The sequence below is a fragment of the Muscardinus avellanarius genome (genome assembly GCF_963383645.1).
Source record: "Muscardinus avellanarius genome assembly, chromosome: 6".
Classification (NCBI taxonomy): Eukaryota; Metazoa; Chordata; class Mammalia; order Rodentia; family Gliridae; genus Muscardinus; species Muscardinus avellanarius.
The window spans coordinates 71,050,567-71,068,516 of record NC_137791.1 but is presented as its reverse complement, the minus strand read 5'-3'; the positions used below and the strand labels follow the sequence as shown (position 1 = coordinate 71,068,516).

Genomic DNA, 17,950 nt, shown 5'->3' with positions numbered 1-17,950 from the left:
AATATCTAAAGCCAGGCATGAGCCAGGCCTGGTAGTGCATGCTTATAATCCCAGTACTTAGAAGGCTAAGACAGGACGTTTTCAGGTTTGAGGCCAGCCTCAGCTGGCTTAGTGAGGCTCTCTGCAACTCAGCCTCAGCTACTTAGTGAGGCTCTCTGCAACTTAGTGAGACCCGGTTTCAAAATAAAGAATAAAAATAGGGCTGGGGAATAGTTCAGAGGAATAGTGCCCCTGGGTTCAATCCCCAGTACCACACACACAAGATAAAAGAACAAGAAAATAATAAAGCCAGGAATGGAGGTATACACCTATAATCCCAGTACGTAGGAGACTGAAATAGGAGAATTGCGGGTTTGAGGATACCCTCAGCTAGTGAGACTCTAGTTCAAATAAAAAATAAAAAGTGTGGGGTATGTAGCTCAGAGGTAGAACACCCCTGGGTTCAATCACCAGTACCAAAACAAACAAATAAATAAATAAATAGTATAAAAAAAATTGGCACCTAAGTATTTGTAAGGATGATTTCTACTAGCACCAAAAATATATCTTGTAAAACTTAACCTTGCTTTAATTGGTCTGTAAATATTTAAATTTTATATTAAAGCTAGCTAAGATTCTCTTTCAGTCTTGGTATTAAAGTAGTATTTTACTGAGAAATAATTACTCTTTTTCAGATATTCAGGAAAATATATTGCTTTTGAGGTTTCTATAAGAAACAGTTGATAAAAGGACAAAAATTAAAGCAATCTTACACATATATCTCAACAGTTGGCTTCTCAGCTGGTTGCTGACAGCACGACTGATTCGAGATAATAATTTAGGGCATTAAGTAAACTAGTCTTCCTTGATTGGGTCAATCAAGGCAATGAGGAGCCAGGGTATTAGTTTAGAATGCAGGTACCACCATCCACATGGCAGAGTCATTGAGACACTGTGTAAAGACAAAATGTGAGCACACAGTCAGCACTTAATAAGTGGCATCTTTTCTATGTTATGAAGTGAATCCAAGATACATCAAGAGACCTTTATTGCCACTGACAATGAAACTAACACTTTACAAACTGGAGTTCCCAAGTTCATTGACACCTGTGTTTTTTGTTTTGTTTGAACTTTATGGATGCAATATATTTATACATGCTAGTGAGATTCAGAGGGATACGTTCATAAATGCACACAACCTCTCTCTGAGTGGTTTCCTCCTAACACCACCAGGGTACCACCCTCCTTCCCCGTATCATATAAATACCCATTGATTTATATGTTTCCTATACTAGTGAATGAAATACTCAGGTTCCAGAAATTTAAGAAATTGTGTCCTCATTTTGCCAGGGGAATTTCTTGCACAGAGAAATGGATGGTCAGTGTGGGGGAAGAGAAGTGACCGCTAATGCAGCTGGTGTATTTATCCACATACACAAAGCGCACACACAGACACGGGGGGAAAGTTCTCCCAAAGTTCCAATAGGAAAAGTACCTCCTCCAGAGGCGAACAAGTGACATTTTGACTTGGGAATTTTTTAAAATTCAAAACAAGCTGTTGAATTATCTTCTACACTGATTTCTCCCTGTTCAAATTTTTAACCACTAACAGAGGGAAATTTTGGTGTTGATGCCATAACCTCGGTGCTGAATCACCTCTGTCCTGCATCCAGAATGCAATTCAGCTGTTGGCCACGGTAATCAAACTCTCCTTAGGAAAGCCCAAAATAGTGAAAGGATGTTTTACCTCTTCTGTTTAGTGTGTGTGTGTGTGTGTGTGTGTGTGTGTGTGTGTGTGTGTGTTACTGGGAATTGAACCCAGGGGCATTCTACCTTTTAGCTGTGCTGCATCCCCAGCCCTACTTTATTTTTTTAGTTTAAAACAGGGTTCTGCTAAGTAACTATGCACTGGCTTCAATTCTGGTATCCTCTGGTTTCAGCCTCCCAAGTACGGAGATTTCAGGCACCGCTCTGCTTCCTGTCTATTCTTTATTTTTATTTTTATTTTTTTAGGTACTGGGGGTGGAACCCAGAGGCTTTCTACCTCCGGGCTATACTCCCAGCCCTATTTTATATTTTATTTGGAAACAGGGTCTCACTAAGTTGCTGAGAGCCTCACTAAGTAGCTGAGGCTGGCTTCGAACCTGCACGATCCTCCTGTCTCAGCCTCCCAAGTGCGGGGATTACAAGCGTGCGCCACCACGCACGGCACGTCTACTCTTAACAAAAAGGATCTAATGAAACACAGTTCACACCTCTTTAGTTGATTTTTATCAAGTCCCTGGACCTTAAAGGCTCAGAGTCTTAATTTTTGATAACTATAGCTGGATGCAGGAAAAAATACAAATAAACAATTTTTAATTTTTTTATTTTTAAAAATTTTTGCAGTATTGGGGGTAGAACCCAGGGGCATTCTACCTCTGAGCTGCACCCTCAGCCCCATTTTAAATTATTTATTTAGAAACAGGGTCTCACTGAGTTGCGGAGGGCCTAAGTAGCTGGGGCTGGCCTCAAACCGTCATCCTTTCTGTCTCAGCCTCCCAAGTACTGGGATTACAAGTGTGTGCCACCACACCCGACTCATTCTCAGTTATATTTTTTTTTTTCAGGAATAAAATGAATGGGCTTAAGGCAAGGGAAGAATGGGAAAGACTCTAGAGCTTAGGCTGCTACCCAAAGATAGACTGCCCCTCAGAAATAGGAGACGTGATTCAAGGAGAGGTGATATTTACATTCACAAGGATTCACAGAGAAAGAATAAATCAACAGCTGGGTTCAGGGGTGCACACCTGTAATTCCAGTACTTGGCAGGCTGAGACAGGAGTATCACAGGTTCGCGGATAGTCTCAGCTACTTAGTGAGGCCCTCCACAACTTAGTGAGACCCTGTTTCAAAATAAAGAATAAAAATTAGGGCTGGGGGTGTAGATCGGAGGTAGAATGCCCCTGGGTTCCATCCCCAGGGCCACAAAAACAAAAGAAGAAATCAAAGCCAGCCTTGAAGTGAGGAGAGAATTCTTAAGGACCCAAAACTTATCTCTCCACCCAAACCAACCCAAAGAGCCTGGCTGAGCAATTGGCTGACTGGCTTTGTTCTCTAAGGGAGCTGGAAGAGGGAGAGCCTTGTGGTATTGAGTGCACAGTATGGCGGGCGAGGGGATGTGCTCCCATGCAGAGAAGGACACACACGGAGGAACAAAGCTCTCTGGCAGGTGAAAAGACAAAGACTGCCAGGACAGACGCACACAGACAGCGGGAGCAAAGCAGGATAATGAGACAGGGACGAGAACAGGAGACACTAAATAGAGCGAGCGAGCCAGGGAAGGGCTGGCCAGGGGCTGGCCGGGAGCTGGCAGATGTCTGCTGGAGCGTCCTCTACTCAAGCTCTCAGACCCAGACGGGGCTGCAGGGAGGAAGAGCAGGTGCCGCGCGGACCGCGTTCTCCCCTTCACCGTTCGGCCCCCAGCACCTTGAACACTGCTTGGTGTAAGTGAATACTCCACACATACTTGTGGAATGAATAAGTGATCCCTGTAGAAAACAGAAAAAAGCCGAATTTCCTGAGAAAATGCCATGTGCCTCGTGGCATCCATCTATATATATGAATTATATATATGTTATATATATTTATATATTATAATTACACATATTTATAATTCTATGTAACAGGCATCCAATTACATATAAATATAAAATTACATATGTCATTTTAACATATAGAATTATACTATAACAGAATATATATTATATATTATATTGTAGTTATATATAGTATGTTATATATTATCAAAAATATAAAATTATATCTATAACTATATGTATGTAATTTTTTTTCAGTGCTGGGGCTCAAACCTAGTGCCTCACACAAGCTAGGCAAGTACTCTACCACTGATCTACATTCCCAGTCCTCACAGCATCCATTATTAATCTTTAAGTTGGCAGAAAGAATACAGAAGAACTAGGCTCTGTCTATACCACAGCTAGGTGCTCACCTCGGTGCCAGGTTTGCTTTTCCTATTATAAGACCCATTGAAGACCCATGTGAAACAGGTAATCATCAAACCAAGGATGACTGAGAGGCAGGGGGGTATGGAGGGTGGTCATGCCAAAAACTCCTGTCTCAGCTGGGTGTGGTGGCACACACCTGTAATCCAGTACTTGGAAGGTGGAGACAGGAGGATTGCAGGTTCAAGGCTGACCTAAGCAATTTAGTGAGAACCTGTTTAAAAATAAAACAGGGCTGGGGATGTAGCTCAGAAGTAAAATGTCTCTGGGCTCAATGCCTAGTCTAACAGGAGAAGGAAGAGAAAGGAAGGAAGGAAGGAAGGAAGGAAGGAAGGAAGGAAGGAAGGAAGGAAGGAAGGAAGGAAGGAAGGAAGGAAGGGGAGAGAGAAAGAAAGAAAGAAAGAAAGAAAGAAAGAAAGAAAGAAAGAAAGAAAGAAAGATAGGTTTCCACATCTCTCCCCAAATCCCAATCACACATTATTTAGATGTCTGAATGTGTTATCATCTATGGTCTCTCCTCTGGAAATTACTTCTATAGGGTTTTCTACAAAGTCCAAATAACCAAGACCGACCCTGGATGTGCTCATCTATTCAAAGCCACTGATATCTAGAGATAATTTTTATATTAACCTAACAACTCGGAGGCAGTTATGGGGGGAGCAAGGAGGCTGAGAACAGAAAGTCCGAAGAGCCCCGCAGAGAACCAAGATTAAAGGCAACAGAATTGGTGAAGGGAGGTGGGGACAGGTTGGTTGAGAACCCCCCAAAGGTTCATCCTGCCCCAAGGAGAGCCCCCCAGGTGGAAGACACAGCTGGCAGGGCAGAGAGGCAAAGCCGAGTTAACTGAAGGCTTGTCTACCACTCTCCCTGGCTGCATGAAACTCACAAACAACAAAATACGCTTTGCGAGCAGACAGATATGGTCTGAGATATGGTCAGAGCTTTAAAAAAGGAGCATGTTACCTTCTGCTTTCTGATTTGGAAAAAAAACAAAAGCTTTGAAGCTGCTCCTTCATTCTAACAACAATTATAAATCCAAACAAACCCAAAACCAACAGCCCCTAGATCAGTAAGAAAAATGAAGTCTCAGGGAAAACGGCCGAACGCTCCCTAGAGTGGAGAGCCAGACAGGGAGTGCGAGGGAACCCGCGCCACGCAGGAACACCTGGACTCGACTGGCCAGTGCTAGAGGATAGGTGTGGACAAGCCTAAGGACACAGTCGGAGGACTTACACCATTTAACTTCAAGACTTACAGTGAAACTATAATAATCAAGACAGCATGGTATTGGTGAAAGGACAGACTAACAGACCAAAGAAATGGAATAGAGAGCCCAGAAATAGACCCACAGAAACACAGACATCTGATCTTTAACAAAGGAACAAAAGCACACAATGGAGAAAAGACAGTCTTTCCAGTGAATAGTGCCGGAAGAGCAGGGCATTCACATGCACAATATATGAATATAGACACAGACCTCACACCCTTCACAAATAGTAACACAAACCAGATCACAGGCCTAAATGTCAAACACAAAATTATTAGACAATAGAAAATATAAATGACCTTAGGTTTGGCAGGAGTTTTTTCCCTTTGTTTTGTTGTTGTTGTTGTTGTGTGTGGCATTTGGGGATTGAATCCAGGGGCATTCTACCTCCAAGCCATATACCCCCGCTCCCCTCTTTGTTAAAATTTGAAACAGAGTATCTTTAGGTTGCTGAGAGTCTCCCTGCATTGCTGAGGCTGTCCTTGAACCTATGATCCTTCTGTGTCAGCCTTACAAATGCTGGGATTACAGGAATATGCCACCAGGCCTGGCTGGCTCAAATAACATTTTATTTTTTATTTTTGAAGATTTAAAGAAGTTTATTAAAAGATAGAAATACAAAGGATAGGTACAGCTCCATACCAGACTGGCATGGAAGGGTGACTCGAATGAATACACCCTCAAATAACATTTTAAATATGACACCAAAGCCGGGCATGGTGGTACACGCTTGTAATCCCAGCATTTGGGAAGCTGAGACAAGAGGATCATGGTTTGTGGTCAGCCTCAGCTACTTAGTGAGGCCCTTTGCAACTAAGTGAGACCCTGTTTCAAAATAAAGAATAAAAAATAGGGCAGGGGGTGTAGCTCAGAGGTTGAATGCCCCTGGGATCCATCCCCAGACCTGCAAAAAAAAAGACACCAAAGGCATAATCCATGAAAGAAAGAATCAATAAGCTGGGTGCCATTGCAATTTAAAAGTTCTCTTCAGCAGAGGATACTGTCAAGAGAAGTAGAAGAAACCATGGCCCAGGAGAAAGTATTTGCACAAAGACATAGCCAATTAAGGATCCTTACTTGAATTATAAAAAGAACACTGAAAACTCTAAAATAAGAAAACAAACCCAGTTTAAAAATGGGCCAAAGATCTTAACAGGTATCTCACTGAAGGAGATACAAAGATGGAAACTAAGCATATGAAGAAATTTTCCAGAGAATAGGTCATAAGGGAAATGTAAATTGAAACAGAGAGATACCACCACACATCAATTAGAATAGCCAAAATCCAGAACACCAGAAAATGCTGGCTGAGATATGGAACAACAGAAACTCTCACTGCTAGTAACAACATAAAATAATAAAGCTGCTTTGGAAAATTGCTTCTTTTTTTTCTTTTTGGTTGGTACTACTTTCCTGGAAGCCCTTCTACCTCCGGGCTACACTCCCAGACCTATTTTATACATTTTTTAAAATTTGGAAACAGGGTCCCTTAAGCCAGCACAGCTGGCTTCAAACCTGTGCGATCCTCCTTTCTCTACCTCCCAAACTTGGGGATTACAAGCGTGCACAACCACACCCAGCGAAAATTGCTTATTTCTAACAAAACCAAACACATTCTTACCATACAGCCCAGCAATTGCATTCCATGGTATTTACCCAATGGAGTTGAAAATTTATATTCACACAAAAACATGCACAAGGATATTTATAAAAACCATATTAATATTTGCCAAAATTTAGAAGCAACTAAGATGTCCTTCAGTAGGTGAATGATTAAATAAACTGTGGTCTATCCAGAGGAATAGTCTGGTCATTATCGAGCCTTAAAAAGTAGTGAGCTATGAACAGACACAGAGGAAACTTAACTGCATATTACTAAATGACGGAGGCCAAACTGAAGAGGCCACAGGCTTTAGAAGTCCAACAACGTGACATTCTGGAAGAGGCCAAACTATGGAGGCAGAAAAAAGATCAGCGGTTGGCCCGGGGTTGTGGAAGCGGGAGATGTGAAGAAAGAGCACATAGGATTTTTACAGTCATGAAAATACTCTGCATGATTCAAAAAACAGTGGTTATATGTCATTATACCTTTGTCCAAACCCAAATAATATACAACACCAAGAGTGAGCCCGAGTGCCAGCTCTGTTCTCTGAGTGATGATGTGTTAATGTCCGTTCATCAGTTGTGACGAAGGCACACTCTGGTGAGGGGTGTGAGCCATGGGGGTCGGGCATGAGTGAGGTAACAGTGTAAAGAAAATCTCTGTCCCTTCCTCTCAATTGTGTAAATGCAAGTGCAAATGGAACCGAAAACATCTAACTATAAATGTAAACCTAAATAGTTTTAGGTTTTTTTTTTTTTTTTTGCAGTACTAGGGATGGAACCCAGGGGCATTCTACCTTTGAGCTACACCCCCAACCCTATTTTTTATTCTTTATTTTGAAACAGTTGAAACAGGTCTCACCAAGTTGCAAAGGGCCTAAGTAGCTGAGGCTATGAACCATGATCCTCCTGTCTCAGCCTCCCAAATGCTGGGATTACAAGCATATACCACCATGCCCACCTTTAAACTTAAATAGTTAAAAAAAAAAAAGACTATACCCAAAAGAGGCAATGCCCATTCTTAGGAGGGAAAATGGACTAATGATCATAGATGAGGGGACAACTTAGCTGAATTCAGCCCCATTCAATTGTCTTTCTTCCCAGAATGGCAATGTTAACACATTTCTGTTACTTCTCAGAGTCCTTTTCTCTTCTGAATCATTTCATCCACTTTCTCTTAGTTCATCTCATCACCATGGCAATGAGGCAAACACCTTGTATTTAAGCAGCTGGACCAGTATCCTTCCTAGGTACTTTAACATTGCTTAGGACAGCTGGGCATGATGGCACACCTGTAATCTCAGTACTTGGGAGGCTGAGACAGGAAGATCAAAGGCTCAAGGCTAGCCTCAGTAATTTAGTGATACCCAGTTTAAAAAAATATTTTTTTAAAGAGCTGGGTGTGGCCAGGTGTGGTGGCTCAGGCTTGTAATCCCAGCATTTGGGAGGCTGAAACAGGAGGATCCAGGTTCGCGGCCAGCCCCAGCTACTTAGTGAGGCCCTCTGCAACTTAATGAGACCCTGTTTCAAAATAAAAAATAAAAAATAGGGCTGGGGGTGTAGCTCAAAGGTAGAATGCCCCTGGGTCCCATCCCCAGTACCACAAAAAAAACAACAACAATAAAGGGCTGAGTGTGTAACTCAGAAGATATAACGCCCCTGGGTTCAATCTCCAGCACCAAAATATTAAATAAATAAATAAAATATACAGTCTCTGGATTTTTATCTTCCTTCTGCCATCTCAGGAAAATGACTTGAGATTCCAGTGTCTGTTCACTAAATGGAGACAGCGAGGCTACCCATTTGCATCACAAGAATGTTATGACTAGCATGTGATAGCTAATTGCTTTGCTTAAGACAGAATAGTTGAGTCACTATTGCTATTACTTCACATCTCTTCACCTTTTCTATATTAGAAACAAAACAAGGATTTTTTTCAAGGATATGGCATAATAACCAAGAGATACAGTCAATGAGAGGACAGTGGACAGGTTTTGTGTATGCTCAGGGAAAGATCCTTAAAGGTGACTCTGCAGTGGTCTCCGTTTCCCCAGTTCCCTTCTGGTTGGAGGTCAGTGTCAACTTGGATCATAAAATAATGCTGAGAATGAATGTCACATGCTAAAAACAGCTGTGCACAGAGATCAGAGAACTCCGTTCTCTAATGACTCGGCAGTGCTGCCGCCCAGGAGTGCTGCCTCCTGACTTATTTAAATTGTTACAGAAAGTCGCTTCTATCTTGTTGAAACCAAACATATTTCCTAACTGATAGATGGATCCCGTTTTCAAGTTCATTCCAACATTTGCAGGGCTCGGGTCAAGAGTCTAGGCGGAAGCTGGGGCTGGCCTGCCGCCCTGGTACCCTTCAGGCCTGGGGTACACACCCTTCCTGGAAGACAAAGCCCAGGAACAGGCTGGTGTAGGCTCCACTTGGGCAGGGGATTCTAAGATCCTAGAATTCTAAGAACCTGGGCATGGTCCAGAAAGTAGAGAAAGTTCCATATTGTTCCTTTAGCCCTGAGCTCTCCACACCCCGTGGGGAGAAGCACATCCATTGAAAGGCGCAAGCCGAGGGCAGGGGCCCCAGGCGCCAGGGTCTAAACACAGTGGCACTTGTATCTCTCCCTTTCACCTCCTGATGCCCAGCTTTTCATTATTCACAACGGGATAATACTATGACCATGAAGTAGTCTGGTTAACTACTTGTATAACAATGAAGATTATCTTTGATGAAATTATCTTCTGGGGAAAAGTCTGGAACTACCCCTCCCACTATGTTGTTTTCTGTTATTACTGCTACTACTATCTTATTTCATTAGACCATAAAATAGAAAGTCAACCAAGCCTGACTGCCGCACCTTTCTTTGGTAAACTGTCATGAGGATGGCTACGCAAGTATTTGCCAGCCAAGAACAGTGCCTGTGTCAGTGGACTGAGTGAACAATTACCTCCCAGTCCTTGGTCTCTGTCAGCTGCACAGGACCTGTGTGAGGACACCATCCAGCAGGCACTCGGCTGGGTCTGTTTGCACACACCTCACACCTTGGAGGGGGTGAAGTCAACTGCAAAACCTGAGTATCTCATCTCCAATAGAGACGGACCACTGCCCTCAGAGAACCAGATAGGAGTCAGGAGGGAGAGGGATTCGGCAGCAGAGGAATTCTAAAAGGTGCCTCACTGAAATGACCCAAGACTGAGCCCCAAACGCAGCAGGGCACTTTTCTCTGTTACCCAGGAAGCCCTCACTCAACCCAGGGTAAAAAGGACGGAGACGTGCTATGACAGTGCTGCTCAACACGGGATCCTCTCCAGCTCACACCCCGTGCAATGCCTTCAGTTGCTGTGAGGACCCTGTCTCTCCCACAGGCCCTGGTGGGCAGGACAGGTAAAGCCAGCTTCAGCAGCGAGAGGAAGCCCAAAGGCTGCGCTGTCTCTGCGCACCTCGGAAGCGTTCTTCATTTGGCTCAGTGATTCTACACACCTTATTTTGGACCATGGATCGCTTTGTTCTCTAGGCTGGATAGTTACCAAAGGACACGAGCACTTCCCCATCCATCTGAGAACTGCTATAGTAATTCCAAGTAGTGTAATACCACCAAAGGACACGGAGCCAATCACCTGAGAGGGGGGACTTCTGGCCCCAGATTCCTAGCTACATTTTATTAGCTTTCTCTAGAATGTAGGGTGTACACACACAGAATGTTTGGGGGGTGGTAGGAGGAATTGAACCCAGGGGCATTCTACCTCTGAGCTACACTTTCAGGCCTACTTTATTTTATTTTTCTATTTTATTTTTTTATTTGAAACAGAGTCTCACTAAGTTGCTGAGGCTGGCCTCAAACCTCAGATCCTCCTATCTCAGCATCCCAAGCACTTGGATTACAGGCATGAGCCACTGCGCCTGGCTCATATCAGGACGTTTTAACATCTCATAAGCCTTTCTGGCTGGACAGAAAAGGCCCTTCCTGAGGCTAGCCAATCCCAAGAGGTGGCAGTGGTCCAGCCTGGAGCATGCCTTCAATGTAGAGACTAGCCAATCCAGAGCCAGAGCTCCTCCGTCTGGCCCCTGTACTCAAGGAGCCAACCTTTCTCTGCCTTAATCATTGTTGGAAGGCACCAGGCAGCTAGGGGCTGTTCCATAGCTTGGGACCCATGGAAATTATTCATATTAGCCAGTCCTAAACTGTTCACCCTGCCCCACCCTTCCTCAGTATCCCCCTCGCTCCTGCTCTCTGCCTTCTGATCATGCTACAGCTCCCTCATGTTGCCCCTGCATGGAAGGCCAAGCCTTTTGTTTCTAGGACCTATAAGTATAATGAACTTTGTTTTCCTGGGCCTCTCCTGTGTCTCTTCTTGTATTTGCACTCGACTGATCATCACAATTTAAAAGAAGGTAAAATGGAGGGCATGGGCCAAATGATTTGCAAGGTCCCCTCTGGTGCACAAGTTCCGTGGTTTGATACTGTTCAATACGGCAGGCATGTTGAATAGCCTTTGCCCCATCTTCGCCTGACTACCTCTGCATCTCTCAGGTCTCAGGTCGGAAACTAGCTCCTTCCACAAAGCTGTCTCTCCCCTCCCCCTGCAGAGAGCTTAGGAGACAATCTTCTGTGCTCCCACAGTGTCCCGGACTAGTTTACAACATTCCCTTGCTAGGGTATAAGTGCCTGTAAATTAATTTGTAGGCTCCTTGCTCCTCTGAAAATTCTGGGAGGACAAAGGCCAATCTGGAGAGCTATATCCTCAGCACCGAATCTCAGCAGGCGCTCCAGGACCGCTGTGAAACAATGATACGTGTGGATGGTTTCTGATAGCTATGGCCCCTTTGGTCACTGGACTGGTGATGAAAGATGTTCTCCAATAACTATTCAGGGAACTTGCTGAAATAGTCTTTGTTCCTCAGCCTGAATTTAGAAATAGTCCTTGGACATATGTACTGCCAGTCCACACATAATGAATCAGATTACAACATTTTTTAAAGGAAAAAGATGAAAAAAATCTTCCATTTTTATGGTTCAAAAAACCGAGACTATTATACCCGGCTCAGTTCTTATTAATAAAACAGAAGGGCCTTTGCCTTCTCATCTGAGCTTTTCAAAATAATCTAAGTTCTGATTGTCCCAAAGCATTACTAATTATATAGCAATATCATTTATATCACAGAATTGGAAATGACATACATATCCAGCCACAGTGACGGTTAAATAAATGATGACATGCTCGACTGACGGGTCCTCCTGCAGGCTTTGACAATGGTATTCACAAGATAATCTGAAGTTAAAGGCGAGACATACAATTGCATATGCAGTGTGACTGCTATCACACCACATATATCAAGTATAAGTGTAAAAAATAGCAGGAGACACTAGAGAATATTAATAGTGACTGTGTGTATATATAAGACTGTGGATAATTTTCCTTCTACTTATTTGAAATTTTCAAGCTCTTTCTCTAATGACCTTTAATGTTTTACTCTCTTGGTTAAAAATCAAAATCAAGAAATCATTTAATTGCTAACTGAAAGTATTTTGTTATTTTCTGTTTTAAGTCTTTGATAGTGGGTATGTCCACTTAACGACTGTATTGAGGTGCACAGAGAAGACCTTCTACTGAAACCAACAGGCTTGTGGATGGAAACACGGAATCCTCAGACTAGCAACTGTGCATGTAATCGCAGCCATCACTGGTGTTCACGACCACTTCCCATACTTTTGTTTTCCTATATTTTCATAAAGGCTACAGGAGGTAAGTATTCCTATTTCTCCGAACCTGAGACTCAGAGTGGTTAGTGCATTTGCTGGTAAATGGGGAGGACAGAGTTCTGTCCTCCCAGTTCTACCCCAGGGCCTGCCAGTTTTTCACTATACTGCTCCCTTCAAAGTAAAAGGGGAGGCTGCTGGGTGGGACGTGGCAGTGCACACCTTTTATCCCAGTACTTGGGAGGCTAAGACAAGACGATCACAGATTCAAGGGCAACCTCGGCAACTTAGACTCTTTTAAAATATAATATAAAATAAAATAAAAAGGACCTGAGGATGTGCTTGAAGATAGAATGCCCCTCGTTGAATCCCCACTACTACTACTACTACTACTACTACTACTACTATGAGAGAGGGGAGGGGGCTATTGGGAACTCCAGTACTTAGCACTGTGTGTGTGTGTGTGTGTGTGTGTGTGTGTGTGTGTGTGTGTGTGTGTATTACTAGAGATTGAACCAAGAGGCATTCTACCTACCTCTGAGTTACACTCCCAGCCCTATTTTAATTTTAAAATAGGATCTTGCTAAATTGATGAGAGTCTACTTGCTGAGGCTGTCATTGGACCTGTAGTCCTCCTGTCTCTGCCTCTCAAGTACTGAGATTACAGACATACACCACCATACCTGGCTCTCCAGTACTTTTTTTATTTTTTATTTTATTTTTGGTGGTAATAGGAGTTGAGCCCAGAGGCATTCTACCACCAAGCTACACCCTTAGTCCTATTTTTTTTATTCTTTATTTTGAAACAGGATCTCACTAAATTGTGGAGTGCCTCACTAAGTAGCTAAGGTTGGCTGCAAACCTGTGATCCTTCTGTTCAGCCTCCCAAGTACTTAGATTACAAGCATGGGCCACCACACCTGGCTCTCTCCAGCACTTTCTAAGCCATTCTTTCTTTCACAAAAAGATTCTTGTGTTGGACAAAGCTGCATTTTCTATTTCCACCTTCAGCCTGAACAGATTCCACACAGGTAAGTTTTCAGTTGACTCCAACCTGTCATTGGAGATGGTTTTTAGTAACCACTCACCATGTTATCACAAAGCTTTGGCCAGGAGATGATCCAAAAACTATCCTCTTTGCATAAAAATCCATTGCTTTAGGGGCAACAAGCCCATTTATTAAATATTCTCAGCATGGCCAAGTTTGCAGACCTAAACCAACATGGATATAGTACCTGCCAGTTTTCTAGTTAAGACGTAAACAATGGGCGCTCTCTACTTGCCAGCATAATTATAGGCAATCTTTGTGCATGCACTTGTTAAAAGTAGTTTCACTGTGCAAAGCTGAACCAACTGCATAAACCTGGCTGACACTGTTAGGGCACACAGGTGCTCTGAGGCTTCCAGGTATGTGGTCTCATTTTCTCTGCACGGACACCTACTGGTATAATATTTCCATGGTGGGGCAGGGACTGCAGAAGAACAGAGCAGGCCATCTGGTGGAGTCAAGCGTGTTGCTAGAATAAGCTAGCCTCACCTGTTGCTACCCCAGGTAAGCAAGAGCAGGGTAGAGGGAAACACCCAAACAATCCCCGAAATCTTCTGTGCGAGAGCGATTAGAAAGACATGACAACGGGCTTGACACAAATCGACAACAAACGAAACTTAAATCTCCAAACAAGCTTTCCAGCAGGAAGAACTTAATAAGAAAGAGAAAAGTAACAGAGGCAAACCCTAATAATAAGGCCCACTCATTAGAGAAACACTTGAGAGCACTGTGAGGCAGTGTTGCCTGGACTGCACTCTATAATGTCCATTCACTTACTTTCTCTGGAACTGAACCACAGGGTCGGCGAGCAGGTCAGAGACGTCAAGCTTCTTCCCCTTCTCGATGACATCCGGATGCTTGCGAACCAACAGCCAACCAATGTGAGAGAAGAAGAAGCCTCTGCGGGCATTGTGGGGGTCAGCATCTGTCTCTGAGTACTTGTGGTGGGCTCGGTGGTCCCTAGACCACTCAAAGATGTCATTCTGCAGAGAGAATGCAGAGCCCACTGAAGGACGGAACGCCTGGTGAAATCCTGGTGCGCCCCTCAGCCTCCCACCTCGTCCTCACTGCCCACTGCCACTCTCCTCCCATTGCCACTTCGCAGTTCCTCCTCCAGGCCAGTCCCCAGGGAGGTCTGGGGTGGCTGTCCTGAGAACAAAAAGAACAAATCTTCACATAGCAAGGATCTTAGCTTGTGTCTGGGATAGGCCTGCTGCAGAAGGTTCAGGCTTACTGGGTGAGCTAGAGGAGAGTCTTGAAGAAAAGCTCTGGTGGGGGCTCCTAAAGTCTCCTGAGAGATCATTTATATCAAGAAAAGAGAAGCCAGGCATGGTGGTTCATGCCTGTAACCCCAGTACTTGGGAGGCTGAGACAGAAGTATCACAGATTCATGACCAGCTTCAGCAACTTCATGAGGTCCTCTGCAACTTAATGAGACCCTATTTCCAAATAAAAAATAAATAGGGCTAGAAGTAGAATTTCCCTGGGTTTAATCCCCAGTACCATAAAAATTTTTTTAAAAAGAGAGAGAAATTCAGACCAGGTTGGCGGCACACGCACACCCCTATAATTCTAGTACTTCTGAGGCTAAGACAGGAGGATGGCAGATTCTCAGCCAGCCTCAGCACCATAATGATACTCTCAGCAACATAGTGAGACCCTATTTCGACATAAAAATAAAAAAGAACAAGGGTTTAGTTCAGAGGTAGAATGTTCTTGGGATCAATCTCTAGTACAACAAAGGAGGGGGGGGAGGGAAGGGGAGGGGGAGGGGTGAAGCCTTCATGGGAAGAATCTGGTTGTCAGAGGAGAGGGTCAACCTTGAGTATGAAAAGCCTGGAACTCTCCACCTCCCTCCTCTACTTTGAGGGCTTCATGTCCAAGTCATAGAGCGCAGGAAGCTGGTAAGTAATAAACCCAAAGATCTGCTTCTCCAAATCTCTGCAAAATACCAAGGCACAAATGACATTGCTTTGGGACTGTTTTATATAAAGGGAGGGGCGGTGACTGCAGCTCCAGGAGGAACCTGGCGTCCTTGGTGGCATCTACCAATTTACCAAGCAGTTCTCTGTTCAGCAATGGGTAAGAGCAGGACAGCACACAGGAACCTCAAGACAGACTGTGACCCAAGGAGGGAGAAGCATCAGGTCCCAGCAACATCTGCCCAACCACAGAGCAGGGGTGGGGCCCCCAAGATCTGCGGCACTGGCCCCATTGATCCTCTTATGAGAGACAGTAAGAGGGTGTCAGGGAGTTGCAGGTCCTGGACCAGTTATCAGGGATAGGGATGGATACGTTTAGGCTACTCTAATTTATGAGACCTTATCTTATATCCAAAGGTCTCTGAGATCTACAGACTTTCAACTTGTATTCAGTGGTGTGTGTGTGCATGTATGGGTGTGTGCATTACTGAAGATTGAACCAAGGGCATTGTACCTCTAAGACACACCCCTAGATCTTTTATTGTATGTATGGTACTGGGGATGGAATCCAGGGACCTTCTACTTTTGAGCTACATACCTGCAGACCGATTTTTTATATTTTATTTGGAAACAGGGTCTTACTAAGTTGCTGAGACCCTCACTAAGATGCTGAGGCTGGCTTCAAACCTGCAATCCTCCTGTCTCAGCCTCCCAAGTACTGGGATTACAAACACCCACCACCACACTTGGGTCCCTAGACCTCTTTATTTTTGTTTTGAAACAGGGCCTTGTTAGGTTGCTGAGAATCTTGCTAAGTTGCTAAGTTGCAGAGGCTGACCTTTGATCCTCCCGTCTCGGCCTCCCAAGTACTGGGATTATAAGTGTGTACCACCATGCCCTGCTGGATTTTTTGTTTTTAACCCCACAATGCCTTTGGTAAATAAGACTGGGAAATAGTGCTTTTGATATAAAAATTAATTTAAAATAAAAATTTTACCAGGCGTGGTGGCACACGCTTGTAATCCCAATGCTTGGGAGGCTGAGACAGGAGGATCGCACAAGTTCGAAGCCAGCCTCAGCTACTTAGTGAGGCTCTCAGCAACTTAGTGAGACCCTGTTTCCAAATAAAATATAAAATAGGTCTGGGAGTATAGCCTGGAGGTAGAAAAGCCCCTGGGTTTCACCCCCAGTACCACCATAAGTAAATAAATAAATACATAAATAAATTAATTAAATAAAAATGTCAATACTGCCTTTCCTTTTTATGATGATGGCATTAACATTTTATACCACAATATTCAATAACTAGTAATGTGCTTTTTAAGAATCTTCTATTTCATAGATACTGGCTTCATCCTGATGATGAGAAGCGAAGAAACTGTTTTATTTGCAAAGCTCCAACAGCTCTTTATTCTTTTTCTTTTTTAAAAAAGTTCTTTTAAGTCAGGTGTGGTGACATACACCTGTAATCCTAGTACTTGGGAGGCTGAGACAGGCACTAAGTCTTGCCCATCCCATACTGGAAACTGTTTTAAATTTGCTTAGCCTTTGAGTAATAGGATGGAGAGAGAGAGAGAGAGAGAGAGAGAGAGAGAGAGAGAGAGAGAGAGAGAGAGACAGACAGACACAGACAGACAGAGAGAGACAGAGAGACAGAGACAGAGAGAAAGAGACAGACAGACAGAGACAGAGACAGAGAGAAAGAGAGGCAGACAGACTTGTGAATTATATGCTCAAATCGGAATATGAAAAAAGAAAATGAATGTCTGGAAGTCTATTTTAGGCAAAAAAAATTATGGTGTGTCTTACTCAGTATTAAAAAGGTCTTTAGATTTTACCAATGTCTTTAAACACAGTGGCTGGAATGAGTGAAAGCATTCTATTATATATAATTACAGAAATCAGAATCATAAGAGAATTTCAAATGTCAATCAAAACTTCTGCAGCCCAACATAACCTATTCCTTTTGCATTAACATACTGCTTTTATCACACAGTGCGTAGCTGAACGTGGCATGGAAAGAAAAGAGAACACTGTCACCCTTCAGATGGAAAAAGTAAGGTTTGGGACATACTTAGCCAAGTTTTTCCAGGAAGTCAGAACAGTGATGGTGCAGTGATGGGACTCCTGCAGTTCTCAGTTCAGCTTTGTGTCGACAGGGCATCTGCCTTATTCCTCAAGGGTAGGGGAAAAGTCATTAACAGAGAACTCTCTTTTTTCGTGTTAAAAAGTTTATATCAACTCTTTAATTTAGTGACATACAACTTCACAGTAAATCCAAACAGGGCCTTCCAAAGGACTAGAAACATTATTCTGACAAAACTGAAGCCGGGCGTGGTGGCGCACGCTTGTAGTCCCAGTGCTTGGGAGGCGGAGACAGGAGGATCGCAGGTTCGTGGCCAGCCTCAGCTACTTAGTGGGGTCCTCTG

At 43.6% G+C, this 17,950-nt stretch overlaps 1 protein-coding gene across 1 annotated transcript in view; it reads right to left on the bottom strand.

Annotated features, from left to right (window-relative positions):
* Window positions 1-17,950, bottom strand: part of SCD5 (stearoyl-CoA desaturase 5) — a gene marked incomplete at both ends in the record, with an annotated part of 156,995 nt that overhangs the window by 23,944 nt on the left and 115,101 nt on the right. Inside the window, one exon of the mRNA XM_080697214.1 lies at window positions 14,377-14,582. Coding sequence (XP_080553340.1) covers window positions 14,377-14,582 — 206 coding nt within the window. The remainder of the gene's footprint in view (window positions 1-14,376; window positions 14,583-17,950) is intronic.